Source organism: Saimiri boliviensis, chromosome 8 (assembly GCF_048565385.1).
Source record: "Saimiri boliviensis isolate mSaiBol1 chromosome 8, mSaiBol1.pri, whole genome shotgun sequence".
Classification (NCBI taxonomy): Eukaryota; Metazoa; Chordata; class Mammalia; order Primates; family Cebidae; genus Saimiri; species Saimiri boliviensis.
The window spans coordinates 91,158,172-91,183,632 of NC_133456.1; the positions used below are offsets into that span (position 1 = coordinate 91,158,172).

The following is a 25,461-nucleotide window of genomic DNA, read 5'->3' on the forward strand; positions in this document are numbered from 1 at the left end:
TTTGTAGAAACAAGGGTCTTGCTAGGTTGTCCAGGCTGGTCTCACACTCCTGGCCTCAAATGATCCTCCTGCCTCAGCCTCCCAAAGAGCTGGGATTACAGGCATGAGCCACCATGCCAGCCCCAACTCTCAATCGCATTACCCTCCCTGCCACTGGAACCATATATGTAAACAAGATTGTAAATCAAAATGAATCCATAATGAATCAAGTAAGACTTTCTTTGATTTCACAGAACAACTGCTCCTTGAGAAGAATCAGGCAAAATTTTTTCAATCTAGTTAATTAGGTGCCTAATTTTTAAAAATTCATAAACCACAAGAATGGAAGCTGTTCTGACTCATTGGGTCCTGACCACATTTAATCTCCGTTCCCTATAATTGAGTTCATCACTCCTCTTTTTGTCGCCTGTCAGAAGAATCCAAGCCAACCTTCCTTTGAGTAAACTGATTGCTATGAAGTATCAGATCAGATTCTTGCCTGTATCTACAGCCTAAGCTCACATATGAGATGACACACACATATGCACACACAATTACTTTCTGTCTTTCCGTATGGCTCCCGAAGAGGGTACAAGTTCATACAGATAAGATTAAATCATTCTAAAATTTCAACAGAACACTAGGTGGAAGCATATAGAAATATGTAACAATCACCTCAGCCATAACCATGTCTTGGCATTTTTTAATAAATTTCCCTTCTGCCTTGACAATTGTCTGCAAGAACTTTATATACTGGACATTCCGACCATGAGTCTCTATGCAGTGAACGAAGTGCTGAACGACTCTCTCGTTGATCTCACTGCAAAGCTGGAAATTGTTCATGAAGATGTGCTGCATGGTTACTGCCTCCAGGATCTGGCACAAGAGCGAGGAAAAGAGCACAGGGACAGGTCAAAAGGCTGCTAGAACAGATTTAAAAATGAGAAAAAGAAGAGTCCACTGAAAACATGCACAAAGAGAAGCATTTAAACCCATGAAGATATGTTTCTCTCATTCTTGCTTCTGTAGTACCTTCTTTTTTAGTAAACTTTTTTCAATGGCATGTAAAAAAAATACAGAAAAATAAACAAATCATTAGCACTCAGATGAACAGATTATAAAGGGATTTTGAGCACCCAGATCAAGAAACAAAACAGGTCTCCTTTATGCCCTATCTCACAATTTAACTACTATTTTGATTTCTATAACCACAGATTAGTTTTACCTGTTCATAAACTTCATGAACTCTTCTTCACTGATACCTGGTAAGTCTCATTGCATGAATATATAACAGTATCTTTATTCTATGGTTGAAGGGCATTTGGGCTAAGATCTAGTTTTAATAGATAGTAACATTAATAGTATTAAAAATATTAAAGTAGAGTTGCTGTAAACATTCTTACACATGTCTTCTGGTAAACTTAAACCCATACTTCTGTTGGGTCCAAGAATAGAATTGCTAAGTACAAAGTATGAATGAGTATGGTTTTTTTTTTTTTTTTTTTTTTTTGTTTTTTTTTTTTTGAGACGGAGTTTCGCTCTTGTTACCCAGGCTGGAGTGCAATGGCGCGATCTCGGCTCACCGCAACCTCCGCCTCCAGGGTTCAGGCAATTCTCCTGCCTCAGCCTCCTGAGTAGCTGGGATTATAGGCACACGCCACCATGCCCAGCTAATTTTTTGTATTTTTAGTAGAGACGGGGTTTCACCACGTTGACCAGGTTGGTCTCGATCTCTCAACCTCGTGATCTACCCGCCTCGGCCTCCCAAAGTGCTGGAATTACAGGCTTGAGCCACCGCGCCCGGCCGAATGAGTATGTTTAGCTTTAGAAGATACTGACAGCTTTCAAAAAATGTTAACAATTTGCATTCTACATTCCAGCTATTCCTATCCTTGTCAACACTTAGTATTGTCAGTCTTTTTAGATTTTAGCCACATCTTACTGTGGCTAAACATAGCTTACTTTGCACTTCTTTGATGTCTAATCATGTTGAACACTTTGTCACATTTATTGGCCATTTGGATATCCTTTACAGCAGGGCTTCTGTTCAAGTTTTTTGCCTTTACTTATTTATTTATTTACTTGAGATGAGTCTTGCTCTGTCACTCAGGCTGGAGTGCAATAGTGTAATATCAGCTCACTGCAACTTTTGCCTCCTAGGTTCAAACTATTCTCCTGCCTCAGCCTCCAAGTAGCTGGAATTACAGGTGCTCACTACCACACCAAGGTAATTTTTGTATTTTTAGTAGAGATGGGATTTCACCATGTTGGCCAGGCTGGTCTCAAACTCCTGACCTCAAATGATCCGCCTGCCTTGGCCTCTCAAAGTGCTGGGATTACAGGTATGAACCACCATGCCTGGCCCATCTATTTTTAAAAGCAGGTCAACTTTTTCCTTAGTGACTTTTCTGAGTGTGTTTTGTACATTCTGGGGATATGAATTCTTTGTTAAACGCATGCATCACAAATGTCTCCCACTCTCTGCCTCGACTTTGGGTGCTCTTAATAGTGTCAGTAGACAACAGAAGTTCTTAAAAGGAGTCCAATTTATCAATTTTTAAAAATAATTAGTATTCTTTGCATACCTTGTAAGAAAATTTTGCTTACCACACAGCCATGAAGATTCTCATGTTACCTTTTACAAGTTTTAGTTTTCACTTTTTACCCAGAGTTATGGAGTTTTATGTTTGTGGTGAGGTGGAGGCTTTGATCTTTTTAACTTTTCCCTTTTCTTTCTCTTAACATGACACAGAGGGAATCATGTTACACAGGCTGAGTATCCCTTATCCAAAATGGTTGGGAGCACAAGGCACATTTTGTATTTGGGAATATTTGCATTATAGCCTCCTGGTTGAGCATCCCAAATCCAAAAATCCAAAAACTGCAATGTTCCAAAGGGTATTTTCTTTGAGTATCACACTGGCACTCAAAAGTTTTAAATTTTGAAGCATTTCAGATTTCAGATTTTCAGATCTGGGATGTTCAACCTATATTATCCTACAATCCAGGCTAATCCATTTTCTGGAAAGTGTTAGCATTACCAATGAGTGAGTGAGTGAGTGAGTGAGTGTGTGCATGCACAAAGATGGTCTTTGCAGTATTGTTTACAAAGCTAAAACCAGATATTGCCTAACTGTCCATTAATATGAGAATGGTTTTTTAAAAGTTACAGCCATTATGCGGGATGTCACTTAGGCATCAAAAGAATGAGAAAAACTTATCTCCCTCTGATTTGCAAAGGCAGCCATAATGTGTTAAGTGAAAAAAGTAGAATACAAGACAATGTGTAGAGCATGGCATCATTTTTCTTCACAAAACCTATAATAAATTTAATATACTTTTATTTAAATAGTTAACAAATTATTATTTGAAATATATTATTGAATTATATGTATTATTAAATATATCATTGAATTATATATATTAAATATAATATTGAAATATATTTAACAAACTAAGATGTAATGCAGATATGTTTGATATGGAAATACTATATATTTATATACAACCACAGAAAACTTTATGCGTGAACTCAGGAGGATGTGGCAGGTGACAGATTTAGCACTTGTATATTGCTGAAGTTTGATACAATGAAGGACTTTACTAGAAAAATATAGACATATATCTTATTTATCCATCTCATCTTCCTCCTTTTCCCCTCCCCAACTCCTACCATCCCACCCCCAGAAGATGAGTATTATGTCCTCCTGATAAATGGTGAAAATGTTCCCCTTTGGAATGAATGTTGCATTATAACAAGCCCCAGAAGCCACAACAGCCAAAGAATAAGCTGTTCCTCCTCCCTCCTCTGTGCCCTCCTCCCTCCACAGTTTTGCAGACAGGCCTCAAGTCTTACCCCTGGGTTGAGAAACAGGTTTATGTGTTTATGTAGCAAAGCTTGATTCTGCTGGTTGCCTGCGCAGAAATTCTGCAAAAACTCATGAGCCAGCCTCATTATCTCTTGCATCTTGGTATCTTCGGCCTGTGTGGGAGGAGACAGATGAAAGCACTGATTGCTGGGCCAGGAGACCAGCTTCTCCTACACTCAGCAACTCCTGCTAATGTGGAAGTCAGGGGGTATCTGCTGGGGGCCTGCTGTGCGTAAATACTGAGGGGCTGCACTGCTGACCCTGAATAGAAGCCAGTAACTTGTTTACGCTCATTGATGAAAGTGAAGATCTTATTTGGGTGGGAGGGAGTACTGCAGAGTGAAAGCTAATAGAAGGTCTCCGTAAGTCCATTGTCCAGCAAGGACTGAAACTTCTAAACTCCTTACATCTAAAGACAGGGACTGGCCAGGCACAGTGGCTGACACCTGGATCCCAGCCCTCACTTGAGAGCTGGAGTTTGAGACCATCCTAGCCAACATAGTGAGAACCCCATCTCAACCAAAAAATGAAAAATAATGATAAAAACCTTAAAAATAAATAAAAACAGGATTGACAACAGAACAGGGGCTGACGTTCTCACTGATGCTGAGCAGTCACCTTCCCTCTTGGGTTCACCTTGCTAAGTTGCCCAACCTATTACACGTTAACCTTTGCCAATAGCTAACATGGCAACGTGGAAATCTCCTTATACATTAAAGCAACTGTGCCTGCCCTAACTCCTTTACTTATCAGCTCAAGTACAATTTTTAACCTCAGACTAAGTTTTCCTTCTGCAAAACGGAGATAATACCCTCCCTGGCATTTCACATGGTTAGATCATGTCATTCAAACATTAACAGCATAAACTCAGTATTTGTAAAGAGTTAAATATTCTGTAATATACCAATTCTATAAAACCTATGGCCATTTTGTCCAATTCTAAATAAGCAAAACATTTAAGAGAGTAAAAACAGAACAAGAATTTCTAAAATGAAAATCATCCTCCATATTCTTACAGCCCACAACAGTCTTCCTAAGCCTTCAGAGCCATCACCTCATTTCAGAGGCAAGAGAAGATAGTAGTTAGGAATGCAGGTCCCCAAACCTGACTCCTGTCCCAGATCTCCAACTTCCTGGCTGTGTGGCCTGGAGCATATTACTTAACCTCTCAGTGTTGCTGTTTACTCATCCATGAAAAGGAGATTATAAAAGTGCACACTTCATGTGATTGTTATGAAGATTAAATGAGAAAAGTCATATGAAGTGCTTAGATAGTGATTACTCTGTAAATGTTAGCTATTGGTTCTGGGCTAGACTGAGGTCAGCAAACTTAAAGGGCAAGGCAGCACATACTTTGGGCTTTGTGGGTACAGAGGGAATGTCAATGACATTATGTAGGTACTTACATGACTATTTTAAAATGTAATAACCACTCTTAGCTGATAAACACTGTTCAAAACAGGTGGTAGACTAGATTTGACCCATCCCTTAGTTTGCTAAACCCTGGTCTAGAAAAATACCTCTGTGACAAAACAACGCAGGTGTCAAAAACAAGTCATGGGAGGAAGGTGAGCTCCCAGCTTTGACAATCAAACCAAAACAGAGAATTTAAAGGGACATTAATAGCAAGACCCAGGACAACATAATGTGGATTACACTCTTCCCTCATTAATGAAGGAGTGGTGAATCTTCTAGTTCTAAGAAATCAGAAGGCTTGGGACACCCACTGCTGGTTGACAGCAGTAACCTTAAATCATTCCACATGCCTCCAGTCCTTGTGTATAAAAGGAATCTGCTGGTGCACAAGCTAAGTGAAGAACGTTTGTGCTGTGAAGTGGATTTTTACAAGGCAAGGAAGCCCCAAAGACATCATGTCACAAGAGGTTACCTGTGGGGGATTCCTCCACCATTCTTAGAAAATCTGTGCCCATCTAAAAGCAAACAAGTGTGTGCACATGTATACACACACATAATATTCTGACTCTGAGCCACCAATTCCAACCACATCTGGTCATCTGTAGATTAATCCTGCTCTATGAAGGCATGACTCTCATTAAGGAAACTGATGATATTATGAGATAACACTATGGTCAGCAACTGAATCCCTCACATTCCTTACACATAGGAAGGTGGATCGGTTTGTTGGCTCTAGTCTAAATGATATGCAAAGACTGGATGATACACACACCTGTATCAATTGCAAGTTAGCTAAGTATCATACCTTCAACAGGGATTGATCTTGGACTTTATTTTTAGCTACTGAAAAGCTGGCATGCCCAATTCTGATGGTCTCCATGACTGAGGAGGCGGCTCCCTTTGCAGGAAATTTCCTGGAGGTATCAGACACAGGGAAGGCAGCAGCCTCCAGCTCCACAGTGAAGCGGAGCCAGCTTCACTGCATGCAGCTGTGCCATCCATGCAAGCTACTGAACCCCTCCAGCTGCAGTTCTCTCATCTGAAATGGGGCTGAAGATAGCACCACCCATCTCATCCATGTGTGACATGAGCTAATATTGTGTATAAAGGCCCCAGCATAACACCTGGCACCCTGCAAGCCCCTAGCAATGAGTCTTCATCAGGTGACTCTTCCCCAGCAAATCAGTCTCTCTATCAGTTAATAGTCAACTCTAGAGACCTGAGTCTGAGCCCTTCACCTCTAAACCTCTCCCAGCCTCAGTCTTCTCATCTGTCAAGTGGGCACAACTCAAATACCCTACTAGGTCTTGCAGGATTGAATGAATGATTTCATAAGTGTCTTGTCAGCCTACATGCATGTAAAGCACTGTCAGCCTGCTTCTGCCTCCCTAAATCAAATATGTATCAATGGCAAATGCTAATGTGAAAAATTAGAGGCAAAGTACAACTTCCAGCAACAGAAACAAAGACTTAGATCAAAGCATCACCTGCTAAATCCAAATACTTAAGCAGATGTCAGTATCTTAGTGAGGACCTCAAAAGTGGGTATGTCCCATGTTCCCACATGACTTAATAGCTGGTAGTGCTTAAATTGCTGGAGTCACACTGCAAATGAAACTGAAACACACCAATCCATGGGCAGATATAGCTGTAAGCTCTGACACAGACCAAGGTGTCTCTATCCAATGTGGCTTGAGAGTATGGAGAATAAATGGACTCTCTTTCTTTATAGAATCTTAAAACTGGGGATGAAGATTATTCACTGGTGATTTTACTTTATTTTTAGGATGCTCTGCTTCATATCAATACCTGAAACTGCTTTGTAGTCACAATAGTCACACCGGATGCATTTCTTCACCAACAGTATACAGAAGTGAAGGGTTTGGGGAAATTCAGGGATCTGCCCCATCCTGAGAGCAGTTGCTGTGCATGAGGCCCCGCTCACCTTCTCGTAGGGAATCTGCAGCAGCTCCAGCACCACCGCGTGCGCACCCATGTTTCGGAGCAGACGCTGTTGCTGCTTCCTGCTCTTTCTCACCGAGGCACTCTCTTGAACACAGAGTTTGCTAAGCCGAATCAAAATCTAGTGGAAAGAAATCAGTCTCAGAAAACTAGGAACTGTAACTGGAAAAAAGACTGCAGAGGGTGGTGGTGAGCAGGGAGGCAAAAGGGATTCTAATGCATTAAAAACCTAAAATGAAATTCCTCCAGGGTATAGTACTTCTGCTGATTCTATCTAGCCAAATCCTAAGACTAAGGGCATGTCTTCCAGAATAAGCGGGGGATTATGGCTTCAACAGCAAGTGGGACAGTTTTAGAGAGACTGCTTCGAACGGGATGACCTGGCATCATCACCAAGACCCTGGGAAGAATTCGTTCTGGGGTAAAACACACAAAGCTCCCAATCTCCCAACTTTGAACCAGCTTATGCAAAGGTTTCTAAAGAACTACAGCTCTCAGTGGGGACACTGTGCGCCAGGCACTTAGATAACTCCCTGGTAGTTTTTTCAATTAGTCCTTCCTTCAACCGTAAAGCTTCAGAAATATGTGGCACCTATAAAAGGTTGCCCCTATAAGAGGGGAGGAAGCTGAGGACACAAAAAACAAGTAGAAGAGCCGGGTGAGGAGCCCAGATCTGAGGCCGAAACCCATGAGCTTAACCTCTGAGCTCTACTTTCTCCCTGTTAAACCACATGAAAAGTTCAAATCTGTGTGCCTTCAACTTGACTATCACAAACTAAAGCTCCTTAGAGAATTTATAAAGAAGGAGAAAAAGGCCGTGGGGGAGGGGCTTACCTCTTTGACCACTCTGTAGTTGTAGCTGCTGGTGCTTTCATGCTTTTGTGGCTTATTTCCCTCCTAGGAATCAAAGCGAACACAAGTGTGATTTGTACAGTTCTTGGACTACTGTCAGTTTGTTACAGTTAGCATCAACCTTTATGAAAGAAAGGGAGTTCTGTACTGTTTTCCAATAGCCATCCTGGGTTTATGCCCCAGTCATCGGCCTACTTGCTATGGACTTCCTTGGGAGGGGACAGTGGGCCGGGCCACGGCTAGAGAACAGGTCGATTCCCAAGTGGATCTGTAAAGGAAACCTGGTGCTAATTCACTCACATCCAAGTCTCTTCTACACAGTCCGAGGCTGCACAGGAGACACAGCCAAACTTTGATTCATAGTTTATTTCCTAGGCAAACAGCTGTTACCTTAGCTACCTAACAAGCAGATATCTTAAGAATAAATTCCATCCTATCAAATTTATACCTAAAACCAGAGGAGGATGCTCACTAGTTTCAAGAAACCCATTAATCTATTTTGGCAGCAAAACTTATGTTTCGCTCACCTCTGTTTTCTTATGTTCATTTTCGCCAGATGCACCATCCATGGTCTCATCAGGGCCCTGCCCTTTGTACACCCAAAGCTCTGACTTTTCCACAATGGACCTCAGTTGATCCAAGTCTTGTTTGATCTGTTTGTAGTTGTCTACATCTTGGCTGGTAACCAGCAGTTGAACCTTAACAAACACAATCCGTTAGGTGCACACAACAACTTCCTGGACAGACAACACACATGTGGGTGACCTGAGCTACCTGTTTGAAGGCCTGGAGCACCTCCTGCCTCTGGCTGAAGTGTCGAAAGAGGAGCTGCAGGGCCCCTGACACCAGGGGTGGATAGTCATGCATCGTCAGGTGGAGCAAGACACGGAGAAAGGTTCTGCCGCCGTGATCGTCCAAGTCCAGTGGAGTGTTCTCCTCGCTAAAACAGCACAAGGTCAGGGAAAGGCTAAATGAATAACGAATGCCTCCTCTCATACACCTGGGGCACAGATGCACCTAACCTAGTTAGATTTCTAGCACTATGATCTCCAGTCACTCAATTTCGCTTTTCATTAGCTCCTTTAACAACACAACCTTGCTTCATCTTCAACTATATTGTGAAGTGAGGGGAAAATTAAGATATCATAATAAAAGGTAAGTCAAATTTTATGGCAAAGTCCCTCCCCTCCCCAAATGACAAGACTAGCATTAGAACTAGAATCTCAACATCTACATAGAATGTTCTTCTGCTGGGCGTCATCTGTGGTCTGAGAACTCCAAGAGGATGCGTTTCTCCTAAGTTATTAGTTCACATATTTATTTTTCAGAGATGAGGTCTTGCTATGTTGCCTGGGCTGAATTCAAACTCCTATGCTCAAATGATCCTTTAGCATGCTGAGTAGCTGGGACTATAGGTATGCACCACCATGCCTGACTATATTTAAATATTAATAAGCATAGATTAAATGACAGACTGCTCTGTAACTGAGCACTGCCAGTCAGTTATTGGGTCTGCACCTATTTTGGGTTTAGAGTCCAACGAATGACAAACGGTGGGACCTTCATGGTTGCAGGCTAATAAGAAAACCACAGAGAGGACTTTATAAATAATGTATTCATGCTATATATTCCAAAAAGGTGTGAAGGTTTCATTGTTGTTCAGTATCAGGAAAATGAAGGGAGAGCTGAGGGATCACACAGCACATGGAAGCTGTATTATGCTAAACTCAAAACACCTTGTTTAAGAAAAACATCTTCCATCATAGTACATAATGTTGCTAATTCAAATTTCACAGGTTTTATATTAAACATTGAGGTAGACTATAAACATTGGTGGGCCCCAGCAAAGTATTCAAACCCTTATGTAGTCACCTCCCACGCTGATGCTGAGCTTGGCCATGGGATTTGCTTGAACAATAGGACATTAGCAAATGCAAGGCAAGCAGAGGCCCAAGTAGCACTTGCATCCTGGTGGCTTGTCCTCTTAGAACATTTGCTCTTAGAGTCAGTCACCATGCTGTAAAGAGGCCCAAGCTATACATGTAGAGAGAGAAAAAGAAAGAAGCCCTGGCCTTGCAGACATCTCTGCTACAGTGCCAGAAATGTGAATAATGCAACTTGGATGTGCCAGCCCCGGTTACCACCTCACTACAGTATGACGGACCCAACAGTGACCACCAGCAAAGAAACCATCCAGCTTAGCCCTAGTCAAGCCACAGAGCTGTGCGAGGTATTAATAGTAAAATGGTGGTTGTTTGAATCCTTACGTTTTTTGGAGTGGTATGTTATAAAGCAATAATCAAACCAAGTGTGCTAATTCTAAGAACTATGTGCACAGGGTGTTCATACCAAGTTTTATACTTGTAGGTGTAGGAGTTCCATAATTATAAGAAAGTCTTAAGTCAAAATTGAGCAGTGTGGTATTTTTTAAAGGGGTTCATCCATTAACATCAAGAATCATGAAAGAACAGATTTTCCTTTATTTGTTGCATAGCCCATTAGGAGCTCAGGGATAAAACTGAAGCCCAGCAGCAGCAGCAGGACATGATCTCACTAATTTCACTCTGTTTTGAGCCTGCTCTCTTTCTATTCTTTCTTTTGATTGTATTTCCTCACTACGTAAAAATAATCTTGTAATGTTGAGAAATCTCCTTAAATCCTTTCTGTCCTAGGTGGGACACACACAGACACAAACACACACATACTTACTTCTGTCCTAGGCAGAAGAGACACACACACACACACACACACACACACACACACACACACACACACTCATTCTCTCTCTCTTTCTCTCTCCCTCTCTCTCTCTCCCCCCTCCTCCCAATCAAGCAAACAAAGATAACTCGGACTTGAATACTAAGAGATCCAAAGATAGTACAAAAACAACCTAACCCCAGAAGTGAAATATTTACTAACATAGTAAAGGGAAGGTCTTTGAGAGCTCTGGAAGAGCAGCCTTCCCAACTGTAGAACCACCTACGAAACAGTAACTGAAAATATACTTTCCTTCCTCCAAAGATGCCTTCTGCTTGCTCTTCAATGTGTTCAAAGTCAAGAGCACCTGAAAAGTTAGAGCATATCACTTCAGATGTAGGAAAGTCTGTAAACATGCTGCTAGTGAATTCATCCACAAGTTTTGCAGGGGTAAAGCTGTTCAGTTAACCCCAGATCTTCCAGAACATGATATTGCAAAGCTATGGAGAGTGACTAACCCAGATAATGCTACCCCCATAATCCACATTCCTGCCTTCTCCTCCCTCACTGCATGGTCCCCTGCTAAAGAAGAGAGATGATCTCATTCATGGAAGCTTGGGCTTGGTAAATGGGATTATTTCTACCACTACCCTCTCCCGTCATCAGTATTTACTGAGCAGGGAAAAACTTCCAACATGAGTAAAAGGTGCTAGTGGACAAGAGGTCTCTTGGAGAATTGTTATTGTTTTTATTAGGGGTTTTTTGGGGGAAGGTGGGTGACCACAACGCTGGAAACCTCAGCTGTCTCATGATTAAGATAATCCAAGATGGAGGGAAACAGGGATCTAACCCAGAAGGTATCTAGGCTCTATCAATTATTCCCCTGCGCAAAAAGAGTAAGTGCCAGGATGATGATGCCCTGCAGCAGTAATCCTCAAAAACATTTTCACCCTTTTTCTAAAAGATACTGTTTGCTCTCTCTATTTTCCTTAGAGCCAGGTCCCATTCCATGGCTGAAATTCCACTCTGAATCACTAACCTGGTACGTTACTTGGCCCTTCTTGGCTGCTGTTTCCGGAGGATGTCTCTGAAGTCTGGGAATTGCTTTCATCAAACTCTCGCTTAAATATACACAGGAGGCAGGAGATCCTATAATCCAACCTCACATTCAAAATAAACTGAAGATTCAAGTGGAAATGGAAACAGATTGGTTACATTAACATACCACCTTGACTCTGCCAAGCCACCACACACTGGCAGGGCCTGGTATCAGCTGCATCAATTACCTTAAGCACTAAGTGAGCCAAATATTTGGCTTAGATTTAACAGTCATCTTAACAACAGCAAACTTCCATGGGGCCTATGAAGTCTGCCCATAGCACCTTAGCCTTCAATGTAAACTTCAGCATCCTGGCAATTAATTTAACAATTGGAACACTAAATCACTCGCTCCTGGCTCCATAATGGAGTCTATAAAACATGACTCTGTTTCAGTCAGTATTGAATGCCAGCTCTGGGCCTAACACTGAGAAGAGTGAAATTGCCTGCTGTGGATTTAAGAGAATTAACAAAAAAATTTTGTTTACACTATGGAAAATTAGCTTGGTTCCTATTTCCTATTTCTGGCTGTTTCCCCTGGTTTGGGTACAAGCCCTTCGACACCCTCGTCTTTTGTCTCCTGTATTCCTTCACCCTCTGTTCTAACACAGGGTCACTTTTTCCAGGACTGCTGCTAGGACCAAAAAGAAATATGGAGCCACTGACATTATGTAGGTATCTCACTCACATTCTTCCTTTCTCCCCTTGTCTCTGCTCAGCCCTCCCAGAAACGTCTCCCAGTCTGAGGGCCGTCCCCTCTTCCCGGGGGAGACAGATCTCTGGGCTGCTCCTCTGCTCTTGGTTTACGTGCCCTACTGACTGTTGGACATCCCATTTGCTATTCTCTCAGGGCCTCAAACTCAGTGTTGTACAAAAGTAACTGTGATGGTTAACTCTAGATGCCAACTTGACTGAGTTCAAGGATGCCTAGATAGCGGGTACAACCTTATTTCTCTATGAGGAGGTTTCCAGAACAGACTGGCACTTGAATCAGTGAACTGGGTAAAGAAGATTTGCTCTCACCCAGTGTGAGTGAGCACCATCCAGTCCACGGAGGGCCTGGATAGAGCAAACAGGTGGAGGAAGACCGAATCCACCTGTTCTAGAGCCGGGACACTCATCTTCTCCTGCCCACGAGAGCTCAGCCTTTGGCCTCAGGCTGAGAGTTACACCTTCAGCTCCCCTAGTTCTCAGCCTTGGGATTCCGGCTGAATCACACCACTGGCTTTCCTGGGACACAGCTGTGAATTGCAGACTAAGGGACTTCTCTGCCTCCATAACTGCGTGAGGCTAATTCCCATAATAAACCCCCTCTTGTCTATCTATATGTACCCTATTAGATCTGTTTCTCTGGAGAGGCCTAATGCACTAACACTGTCAGTTTTGCTTTCGTCGACTTTTCCACCTGGGTTTCCTCAACCTCAGTCAATTGCCTGATCATCAGCGCCTGCTTCCTGGACACATCTAATCAGACATGAACTCCTGGTGGTTCGCCATCTACCGCTTCTCACAGGGTTCTCTCCTACTGCCGTTTCTCCCTGCTCAAGGCCTCATTATCTCCTGCCTGTTCCATTTACAGAACCAAATTTACCAAATCCACCTCCTAACCACTTGTTCTTATGTTAGCCTCCTGCTTGAGAATTTCAAAGGCTCAACACAGCATAGGCCTTAGCACTTTAGACATCCAAAGCTCAGTGGAGTGTGGCTTGGTCCTCCTTTCCAACCTACTTGTGACAACTTCCCCTCAGCACACTCTATGTCCCTACCCAGAAGAACTGCCCAGGGCCGGCATCCCATGGCACTCAGCTTCAGGCTACTCCATCCACCTGAGAATGGGCCCTTGATGCTCCATGTACAAAGCCCATCCACCTTAAAGGCTCAGATGAAACCCTACCTCCTCCATCAACCCTTCTCTCATCTTCACCAGGAGAAGTCACGTGACCCACCCACCCCACCTCCCGCCTCCGTCTCAGGAGAACTTTCTGGTGGTCTTATTTCCACATCCACAGAGCTTCATCATACCTTACTCTCCCATCAGACTATAAACCCCTTGTGGATGGAGCCCCTGCTCAAAGCATTTTTGCATTCCTCACAGTACACAAGGTAGGGGGTCAAAAAGTATCCGTGGAAAGACTGTCTCTACTGTCCCATCTTTCTCAGGTCGCCACAGTGAGCGGATCTTAAGAAGAGACCAGGTTTTGCAGCGTGTCGTTTCTGATACACGTCCATGACACCACCTTGGAACACAGGTGCCACGGCCTACAAATTTCATATGTATATTTTTCCTCAACACAGGAATGCTGAAAAAATTAAAAATAAATTTTATTTAAAAATTTAATTTGGTCGGCTGCGTGCAGTGGCTCAAGCCTGTAATCCCAGCACTTTGGGAGGCCAAGGTGGGTGGATCACGAGGTCGAGAGATCGAGACCATCCTGGTCAACATGGTGAAACCCCGTCTCTACTAAACATACAAAAAAAAAATTAGCTGGGCATGGTGGCGCGTGCCTGTAATCCCAGCTACTCAGGAGGCTGAGGCAGGAGAATTGCCTGAACCCAGGAGGTGGAGGTTGTGGTGAGCCGAGATCGCGCCATTGCACTCCAGCCTGGGTAATAAGAGCGAGAAACTCTGTCTCAAAAAAAAAAAAAAAATTTAATTTGAAAAAAGGAATCTTTCTCTACTGTTGGTCAGGCATAAATTCAGTCAGGTTTCTCCTTTACCAAAGCTGTCTTTATTGTCCTAATTACATGACTCTGAGAAAACCCACTGATACTTTCAACGCATTGTTAAAACGTGATTTCAGACTAAAAAAGCATCTGCAAGTCTTAAACATTTATAAATTTCTTTTTTTTTTTTTTTTTTTTGAGACGGAGTTTCGCTCTTGTTACCCAGGCTGGAGTGCAATGGCGCGATCTCGGCTCACCGCAACCTCCGCCTCCTGGGCTCAGGCAATTCTCCTGCCTCAGCCTCCTGAGTAGCTGGGATTACAGGCACGTGCCACCATACCCAGCTAATTTTTTGTATCTTTAGTAGAGACGGGGTTTCACCATGTTGACCAGGATGGTCTCGATCTCTCGACCTCGTGATCCACCCGCCTCAGCCTCCCAAAGTGCTGGGATTACAGGCTTGAGCCACCGCGCCCGGCTACATTTATAAATTTCTACTACATCTGCTGGGGTTGAGACCAGGGAACATGGGATCAACCAGGAAGCTGCTAACGCGATTCTTTCCATTAAGGAGCAGATAATTTTGTTGATGAATACAAGTTACCCACACGGCACAGAAAGAGGGAGGCATGGGTTGTTGAGGGGTTCAAACAAAGCTGTAGAGAGGCTTGGGAGGGTTTCATGTCTAGGGCTAAGCCTTCCCTATATACTGGATCCCAACCCCACTTGCCTACATAAGGACTTTGCTCTTACAACTACTCGCTGCCCATACATCAACAAGCTCTCCCTGTATACACGATCACTCCTGTTTACCATACAAGCTTGTTATAATCTACTCACTTAAAAAATATTACAACAAAAACCTTCTAGTTACCAACAATCACTCTCTGCCCATGTCCTCACTTCTCTGTGCATCTTTACAGGCAATCTGTCCAAGGAGTTACATATGTTTACTCTCCGGCTTGATCTTCTCCCACTCCCTCTTGAACCCCACCTGTTCCCAAACATGCCCTCCTCACCATGGAGTCTTTGCATTTGCTGTTCCCTCTGCCTTAGGTACCGTTTTCCTAGATAACCACATGGCTAGCTCCTCACTTCACTCAGGTGTGTGATCACGTCACTGCATGGAGAGGCCTTCTCTGAAAACCTTATCAAACACAATATCCCCAGTCCCCTGTCCCCAGTGTCTCCAAACCATCCTGACTCACCTTTACACTTTAACATCTTAGAACTTATTCTTAATATACATGTCCATGCCCTCTATCAAAATGTATCTTCTAGAGAAGCAGGAATTTCATCTATTTTGTTCATTGCTGGATCCCCCCAGTGTTTAAGGGGACTTGGCAACTTGGCCCAGAGTTGGTCTCAATCAATATTTGTTGACTGAATGGAAAAGGGAAGAAGGGAGGGAGGCTTTGGAAAGTTGACGGAACCTTGAACCAAGTTATGATCAATAAGCAGGGATGCAGTTACATGGAGACGCACAGGTAAGTGAATTCTATGCAGAGGGTTGGCATGGAGGCCAATGATCATGGAAAGCTAAGATAATAACAGCAAGTCGTGTCACGGCTGGAGGGCCAAGGCCATGTTGGGAGGGTAGGAGATGGCAGTAAAAGGATTACGAGGAGCCAGCTCATGAATGACATGGAGGGATGAGCTAAGATTTTGCCCCCATTTTCTTCCCAGAAAGCCTTGGGCTCCATCAGAACAGAGAGACTGGATCTCAATGGTGCCCCTGTGACATATCCTCCCTGCCCCAGCTCCAGTTGATGGATACCTGGAGGATCTCAATGATCTTCAGCTTGGTGTCCATGACCATAATGTCCTCCTTCTCAGGCTCTGCCTGCTTCACATTGCCTTCAGGGGCAGCAGCCATGGGAGTCATTGGCAAAAAGCCTCCTCCCCGGAGCACCACCTGGGTCATCAGCTCTCCCACACCATGAATAGACCTCATCACGTTACTGCCTAGGAAAGGTCAGGACAGACCACGGTCACAACATATCTAGAGAACACTCAGAGGCATCTGTCAAGGGGCAGGGGCAGGGGCAGGGGCTCTTTGAGACAAACTATTTAAGACATCCTTATTCCAACATAATCTCAGGGCCCTGGGAACCTGGAAAGGTAAATACGCATAAAAAATCTGGGCTTCTGGAAGCAATAAAAGATCGTGGGCTTCAAAATCCCCAGAGGGGCATTCTGTGTATTAACTCACCCATCAATTTTTACTTTATTTTTTAAAATTTTCTTTAGAGGCAGGATCTTGCTCTTTCACCCAGGCTGGAATGTGGTGACACAATGATAGTGTACTGCAACCTCAAACTTCTGGGCTCGAGCAATCTTCCTGCCTCAACCTTTCAAGTAGCTAGAACTACAGGCACTCGCCACTACACCCAGCTACATTTTTTTTTTTTTTTTGGTAGGGATAGGTTCTTGCTATATTGCCCAGGCTGGTCTCAAACCCCTGGCCTCAAGCAATCCTCCTGCTTTAGCCTCCCAAAGTGCTGGAACTACAGGTCTGTATCACTGTGCCCTGCCCAAATTTTACTGATCACCAACTATGTGCTTGTTATGAGCACAGAACTAGGTATATAAAAGTTAACAAAGCACAAATCCTGATGCTGCTTGACCATAGGTGCATCTATTACCTCTGAGGCTCTGTTTCCTCATCTATAAAATGGAAGTAAAGGAGCTCAGCAAAAGAACTAAATGGCATAATGTATGCAACATTACTTAGCACAAGGCCTAGCAAACAGAGATAAGTCCATGTATTTTTTCCTGTTCTAGCTGAAGAAGACTAGTTAACAACTGATACATGATACCAAATATCTGCCTACTCTGACTCTAAAACAATGGGAGAAATAAACATGCAAAGGCAGATTGTCCTATTCACAAACTGGAAATAGCTATCAAAATACAAGCTTGGATTTTCTTATATCCTAAACAAATATTATTATCCAGGTCCTCATGAATGCCAAGAACAATGACAGACCATATATTTGTTATATAAACATTCAAAATGTTAGGTAACTTTCAAATTGCTCAACAAAATACACACACGACTCACACATAAATACAAAGTAAAGACAGGAAAATGTGAATAATCGTTGACTCAAAGTCATGGATACATGGGACTCCATCACACTGTTCTTTCAGCTTTTCTTTACACAGTTATTTGAAAATGTTCATGATGAAAAGATGGGAAGGAATGAACAAAGAAAGGAGATGGCATCACACATGGGGTATGACATGAGCCTAACAGGAAAGGCTGGGAGGGCATCTCTCAGATGTTGGGCACCCTCAGATACTCACTCTTCAGCTTCTCCACATCATTGTTACCTTTATTCTCTTCTCCTTTCGCCATCTTGCTAATGGGGAAGATTGTCGTCACATGTACACAGTCCAATATGGCCAGGAGGATCTTAGTTAATCGTAGAAGGTCAGAGAAGTTGTAGAAACCAAAGTATATGAGATTCCTAGCTAAATTTACAACCTATTGTATTAAAAAAAAAAAAAAAAAGAAGAAGAAGAAGACGGTGTTACATAAACTGCATCCCCTTCAGTTCCATTTGATGTCGACCAGTATAGAAATTACAGACTTCGACCTTCCTTATGGTAAGAGAAGGCATGTATTTTGCTTGCACTTTCTGATAAAATTTCGCTGTTTCATAAGGAGGAAAAATAAGAAATGGAAAGCTACCGATCTGTAGACTAATTAAAAAAAAAAAAAAAAAAAGACCTCATGATTTGCTCTGCACAGCTTCCCAAGGATAATATTAATACCAGGCAAGCAGAGTTATTCTCAGCAAGGACACAGACAACAACACTGCAGTCCTCAGAAATACCACTCTTAAAAGGCAAAAGCAGTCTCAGAAACGTTGTTAACTCAGAAGTAATAAGAATTTACGTTCTTCGAATGATTAATCTATGGTAGATCCCAAGCACAGTGTCTCTCTGGTCATTTTTAACACAAAGTGATGTTCTATCGTTTTATGTAGTTCAGTTCACCTTGCCTATTTATTTTAAGAACATAACTACTATTAAGTCACGTGATTGGTATCCATTATATTTTATTCTGGAACAAAACCAAGCTGATTTCCTTTCCATTACAAAACCAGAGCATCATGATCAAAATCACCACCTAATCAAATATTTTCTATTTGCCCCACAGAAAAGTGACCAATGAGAGGCAGATAATACACATAGATCATTTTATCGTGAGTTACCTCAAACGTAAGCTTATTTTTCTCCTTATCAGAGAAAGGGAACCTCTGACAAACCACATCTCTTAAATACTCCTCCACAAACTCCATGGTCTGAGCAAATCTCTCCTTAATTTCATCTTTGGAAGCTCCACTACTATCATAGCTGAAAAGAAAGGAGAAAGAAAGTAAAAAAAATTTCAAGTTACCCCCAGTGAGATCTTCCTGGGTCACTCAGCTCCCAAAGTCAACATCCCCTAACCCTTTGTATCCCTTGACCCTAATTTATTTCTTTCCTCCTTAGCACCTACCACCAACTGTATTTTTGAGTCATTTATCTTGCCTATTGTCTGTCTTTCCCCAATAGCATAGAGATTGCTTTCTTGTTTGTTCACCGATCTATTTTTTGAGCTTGGCTCATAGTATATACTTAAATATTTGCAGAATGAAAGAGGAGATAAATGAGATACAAAAAACTTAATCATGACATCTTTTACATTCCTGAGGGAAATAAATTTGCCATCCACTAATTTTATTTTAAGCTTAAAGAAAAATAACAGCCAGGCGCAGTGGCTCACGCCTGTAATCCCAGCACTTTGGGAGGCCGAGGCGGGTGGATCACAAGGTCAAGAGATCGAGACCATGCTGGCCGACATGGTGAAACCCCTTCTCTACTAAAAATACAAAAATTAGCTGGGCATGGTGGCACACGCCTGTAGTTCCAGCTACTCAGGAGAATGAGGCAGGAAAATTGCTTGAACCCGGGAGGCGGAGGTTGCAGTGAGCCGAGGTCACGCCACTGTACCCCAGCCTGGCGCCTGGTGCCTGGCGCCTGGCAACAGAGAGAGACTCTGTCTCAAAAAGAAAAAAGAAAAAAATCAACATTTAATCTTTCTTCTATGACTTCACGAGACCATGTGGGGTTATCTACCGCTGCACAGAACAATGTAAAGCAAGGTTTTCAGGTGCCAGGCTCACTCGTCAATGGCGATCTCTGAAGGAATCTCTGACCAGAGGCGGGCATATTTCACAGGAGTGACTTGTTCCTGGGGATCTCGGTCCACGTGCATGTGAAGCATGAGGCGGCAGAAGGACGCCCTGAGGTCGTAGGGCAGGTTCTCATCAGACATGCAGCGGAGAATGAGATCGACATCCAGCTGGCCTGAGATTTCATTGATGGCCAGGTATTGGCGGTCCAGACACATCCTCGCAAAGAGGTTCAGCTGATATCTAGAAGAAAGAACAGGGGTACACAGCTCATACTCCAGAAATCATTCGGGATGAATGCAGGGTCATCCAGGCAGCCCTGACTTTCATGGGAGTGACATTTGGCCAATTGAACTCATACATCAACACCCCTAAATTGCTCTTGTACACCAGGATTTTCGCTGTGGTGCCAAGCAGATAAAACAACCCTTCAAGCTGTGCAACAGAGTGTGGGCTGATAGCCAACAGGAACATGTGTCTATCCAGTTGTGTTGGAGCAATTATTTGACGACCTTATTCTGTTAGGTCCTTGTTTATTTTGTAAAATAAATGGGGGAAATGGTAAGCCCTAAGATGGTTACCTATTTCTATTCCTCCAGCTGTGTTTTATACAGTAAAGACCATACAGGAAATGTTAAAGACAGCACATATATTAAGCCTAATTAGAAATGTGGTAACATTTTAAAGATTTTATATCATGTAAGTCACTCAAATTCCTACACATGTAAAAAAAAACATTTCATGTACAAAAAGTAGGGGCCTCCTCACTTTTCATCTTCATTCAATGGCAAGTCAATGTTGTTAACCAGAATCTGACCAATTAAGGCACTCTTTCTCATTCACTTGGGAGAAGATTCAAGAAACATTAAAGAAGTAAACATAATTGAAAGGTGAAATAACAAGAAAGTGACAGGCTTTCAAACTCACAAACCCTGCCTGCTGAATTTAAAACCTTGGCCGAGTATGGTGGCTCATGCCTGTAATCCAGGACTTTGGGAGGCCGAGGCGGGCAGATCATGAGGTCAAGAGTTCGACCTCAGCCTGACCAACATGGTGAAACCCTGTCTCAACTAAAAATACAAAAATTAGCCAGGCGTGGTGGTGTATGCCTGTAATCCTAGCTACTCAGGAGGCTAAAGCAGGAGCATTGCTTGAACCTGGGAGAAGGAGGTTGCAGTGAGCAGAAATCAAGCCACTGCATTCCAGCCTGGGTGACAAAGTGAGTCTCTGTCTCAAAAAATAAAAAATAAAAACCCTCTGTATTTTTAATAGCCATGATTTGAAGATATTCTCAGCTTCACTGGATGTCAGGAAAATGCAAGTTTAGACATGATTCTATTTCACATTCATAAAATTACCAAAAATTAAAAAGCATCACAATATTCAAGGTTAGCAAAGATATGAAGAAACAAAAGCTGTCATCTACACCTGGTGGGAGTGTGCATTGCAACATCCAATTTACAACTGCTTAGTAAAGCTTAAAATATGAATATTCTCCAAGCCCAACTCCCAGTGTGGAATGGAAACTCATACATATACTCAGAAAAATTTGAATGAAGAGGTTTCTTGACATGAAGAACTGAGGCAGGTGATCCAATACCAAACAGTGATGAAAATGTGATAAATCAATAAAACAGAATATCATTTAGCAGCCCAAATTAAAGAAATGGCTCAACCTTTACTAACACAGACATGCTTCAGTCCCATACTGAATAAAAAAGGCTAACTTTAGAATGGTATTTGGAGTAAAGTACCATTTATATAACATTTTAAGTACAGATAAAATACTATATAATGTATAGATGCACACAAATGTAGTACACAGAGAATGTAGACAGGATGCACACATCACACGTGAATGAAACAACAGAATACAGGAGGCAAGAAAAGGCATTTTATCTGCAAAGTTTTATTTATTTTATTAAAAAATAATAAAAGCCTGATCTTCCCTTTCCTTTTCTTCTAACGTATTGATTGGTTCACTTCCCTTCTTTCTTCTCCTTCCCTTCCCTTCAGGTGGCACAGCTGGCAGGTCTTAGAGCAGGAGCCAAGGAAACACTGGGGACTGAGGAGGTGGCCAGCAGAGGGGAGACCGGTGACACACAGGGGAATGGGCAGACAGGTAAACATGGGAATCACGGCAGCTGGAGGGAGTCATTAAACGGAAAAGATGAAGGCTAGAATAAACTCTATGGTGCCGGAATGGAACTGGAAGTATTAGCGTAAGCACATGATTTTTATTATTTATTTGTGTAGATATAAACAGATATGTGGATGAATATGTAGGTATATGTACACACACACACATCCCTTACTGGCTTTCACTATAAACATTTGGTGAGATTGGCACTATCACCTTTATTTTGCTGATAAAGAAAATAGAACATAAAATCAAACTTGACCAACGTCAAAAACCTGCTAAGCGGAGAAGTCAGGAATTGACCCCACAGCCAGCCTCTTACCTACCTACCGCCGTATCTACCGGCCATGCTGCTTAAGGACAAACTGCCACCACGGGCTGATGCGAGCACTCATCCTTCTTGCGACCCAGCCTCACCCAGATGCCTACTGACTAAAACCTTACACTCTAAACTCCTAAAATACACATCTGGCTTTTATCTAGACAATCTTACAAGATAATACCTTGCGATTCCTTGAAGTAAACAACAAATGAACAACAAATTCCTAAGTGTCACTGTTTCGGGGCACCCCAATCCGAGCCCCACACGTGTCCCACACACCTGTAGTAGCTGAGAACATCCCGGTCCTCCTTCTGGCCTTCTTTAGCGTCCTGCGCCAACTCCCTCACACTCTTGCTGCGAATCTCTTTGTTGCTGTCCCTCCAAAACAGCCACACCTCTTCCTCATCTTCTCCTGCCTCCAGAGCATTCTCTCCAGTGGAAGAAACACCTTCAAATTCAAAACGAGAAAGAACCAACCTAGAAAACAAAAGGAGAAGGGAAAAGTTACTATTTTAATACGTTGAGATCCAGCTTCACTTTCAGCATAAAGACAGACGAAGAGCCACTTTCCGTTTTGGATTTTCCCCAAGGGCAGAGCCGCAGAGAGCCTGACATTAATGTCTTCATACGCTGTACCCCAGTGGTTCTCCACTCTGGTGCTGCTGCCCCCTATGGACATTAGGCAATGTCTCTGGACAGGTTTTTGGTTGTCACTACTGAAATGGAGAGGTGCTATGGGCATCTCAGTGAGTAGGGGCCAGGGATGCTGCTAAACATTTTACAGTACCTGGGACAGCCCCAAAACAAAGAATTACCCAACCCAAAATGTGAAAATACCTGAACTGAAAAACCCTGCATTCATCCAAGCTCAAAACTGAGTTATAAGAAGAATCAAAGAATTATCACTAGCTCAGGACATAATTTAGTTTTTTAAAAAAAAACACTGTCCATATTACTGACACTGTACTTGTCAGGGAAAACTGCTCCTTTGCCAAAAATGAATTACTGCTGTTAACAAAAATTCTGCAGACCAATAAACACTTTATGAACAGTAATAATTTAAAACTTCTCCCAACACTGACTTAATCTTAACAGCAAATATTAATTATGTCATTTGAGATTTTAAATTGATGATCATACTTACAAAGAGTTTTAAACTCTTCAAATGTAACTGTGTAAAATGCTCCTTGGTGAGTTTACATGACTTTTAAAATTGTATGCCAAGTAAGTGACACCACTGTGCAGAGGAGGCCACACCAAAATCAAATTCAGTATTCTCCCAATCAAGACTTTTCCAATCGGAAGATCGAATGCCAGCCACACTGACTTTAGATCAACTCAAAAAACTACAGGGCTGGGTTTTCTTCCTCATGAGCGCCAACACTGACTGAACCACAGGTTTTCTATCTATACCCCAGCTCCTCACTCACTTGGTCTCGATCAGGATGTCAGCGTTGGTGGGATTCAGCACAGCTTTACATATCAGTTCCTGGGTCACTGGAATCGATTTGTTCATGGAGACACAGAGGTCGGAGAGGTAATCTAAGAATCTATCCAGAAACAGAAACAAAACAATTTCTGTAGACAGAGAAGAAGTTAGGCTCTTGTAGCCCAACTCTTCCTTAAGTGCACAGGTCCAACACACCTTTACCAAGACAAGTCAGCAGCATTCTAGGTCTCCATGTCAGTGTTTATGGCACCCCTAGAAACCCACATGTCAGGAAGAAGGGAGAGAAAGCAAGGAGGAAAGACAGTAGTGGCTGTGGTCAAGGAAAAGGGGATGAGGCAAAGATGAGAAGAAGGAACAAGACAGGCAAGAAGCTGACGTAAGGAAGGGGTGCTGGAGACACCGGGGAACCACAGTGGTGAGAGGCAATGCCCCGATGTTGGCTACCGTTGGAAGCCCAGTTACGATCTTATTAGTGGAGTTCTGATATGAAGCGTCATTTGGAGAAATTACTTAATTTCACTGTGCTCATCTACCGAAAAGGATAATGTGTCGCTTCTGAGGGATGTCCTGAGGATTAAACGAGATAATTTATGAAAAGTGCTTCCTTTGCTCACTACCTGGCCTGTAAGCAGACTCAAGAAAATGCGGGTTATTTTCATGGATGGTAGTAGGTGTTTTTATAGCAACTGTGTCCGCACTCCATTGTGATCATCTGTGAGACCGACACTGTCAATTGCTTCCCACTTCAACTGAAAATGTGGGTCTTAATTAGAAGGAAAAGAGAAGGGGAAAGAAATGGGAGGAGGGCATAGGGAAGAGGGGCAGATCCATGAGAATGAGATAAAATCAATATAATTCACTAATTTATAATAAAAATGCTCAACCAACAACTGAACTTGCAAGACCCTTACTGATTACACTCAGGCGGAGAGTGCTTAACTGATAATCAAGAGGTGTTAAAACGTGAATGAGGCTGGGCACAGTGGCTCATGCCTGTAATCCAAGCACTTTGGGAGGACAAGGTGGGAGTATCATGAGGTCAGGAGTTCAAGAACAACCTGGCCAGTATGGTGAAACCCTGTCTTTACTAAAAATACAAAAATTCCCCAGGTGTCGTGGTGCATGCCTGTAGTCTCAGCTACTCAGGAAGCTGAGGCAGAAGAATTGCTTGAATCCAGGAGACAGAGGTTGCAGTGAGCTGAGATCGTGCCACTGCACTCCAGCCAGGGCAACAGAGTGAGACTGCATCCCAAAAAAAAAAAAAAAAAAAAAAAAATGAAAAGGTGAGATCTAGTCATTTGCAACAACATGGCTGGAACTAGAGGTCATTATGCTAAGTGAAATAAACCAAGTACAGAAAGACAAACATCATATATTCTCACTTATTCGTGGGATCTAAAAATCAAAACAATTGAACTCAAGAACATAGAGTAGAAGTATGGTTACCAGAGGCTGGAAAGGACAGTGGGAGGGCAGGGAGGAGGTGGGGATGGTTAATGGGTACAAAAAAAATAGATAGAATCAATAAGACCTACTCTTGATAGTAAACTAGGTAACTACAGTCAATAATTGTGCATTTTAAAATAGCAGAATAGAACTGGATTATTTGTAACACAAAGAATCAATGTTCGAGGGGATGGATACCCCATTCTCTACAAGGTGATCATTACACATGCATGCCTATATCAAAACATCTCATGTACCCCATAAATATATATACCTACTATATACCCACAAAAATTAAAAATTTAAATTAACAACATTTTTTAAAAAGTGAATCACGGGCCAGCAATTGTCATTTACTGTCCGTCTACTAAGTGCCATCC

At 42.5% G+C, this 25,461-nt stretch overlaps 1 protein-coding gene across 14 annotated transcripts in view; it reads right to left on the minus strand.

The window, feature by feature from the left end:
• The window catches only part of ITPR1 (inositol 1,4,5-trisphosphate receptor type 1), a 353,358-nt gene that overhangs the window by 157,859 nt on the left and 170,038 nt on the right, over positions 1–25,461 (minus strand). For 5 of the 14 annotated variants that reach the window (XM_074404869.1, XM_074404867.1, XM_074404868.1 and 2 more), the window contains 14 exons: positions 23,616–23,735; positions 22,465–22,662; positions 19,715–19,966; positions 18,761–18,902; positions 17,874–18,027; positions 16,315–16,502; positions 11,815–11,953; positions 11,084–11,142; positions 8,853–9,014; positions 8,606–8,776; positions 8,061–8,123; positions 7,210–7,347; positions 3,836–3,961; positions 655–855 (listed from right to left, as the gene is read on the minus strand). In XM_074404869.1, the coding sequence (XP_074260970.1) occupies positions 655–855; positions 3,836–3,961; positions 7,210–7,347; positions 8,061–8,123; positions 8,606–8,776; positions 8,853–9,014; positions 11,084–11,142; positions 11,815–11,953; positions 16,315–16,502; positions 17,874–18,027; positions 18,761–18,902; positions 19,715–19,966; positions 22,465–22,662; positions 23,616–23,735 (2,113 nt within the window). Of the gene's footprint in view, positions 1–654; positions 856–3,835; positions 3,962–7,209; positions 7,348–8,060; positions 8,124–8,605; positions 8,777–8,852; positions 9,019–11,083; positions 11,143–11,814; positions 11,954–16,314; positions 16,503–17,846; positions 18,028–18,760; positions 18,903–19,714; positions 19,967–22,464; positions 22,663–23,615; positions 23,736–25,461 lie in introns of all 14 variants that reach the window. The other 9 variants (XM_039478545.2, XM_010337859.3, XM_010337858.3 and 6 more) reach the window with 3 other exon arrangements.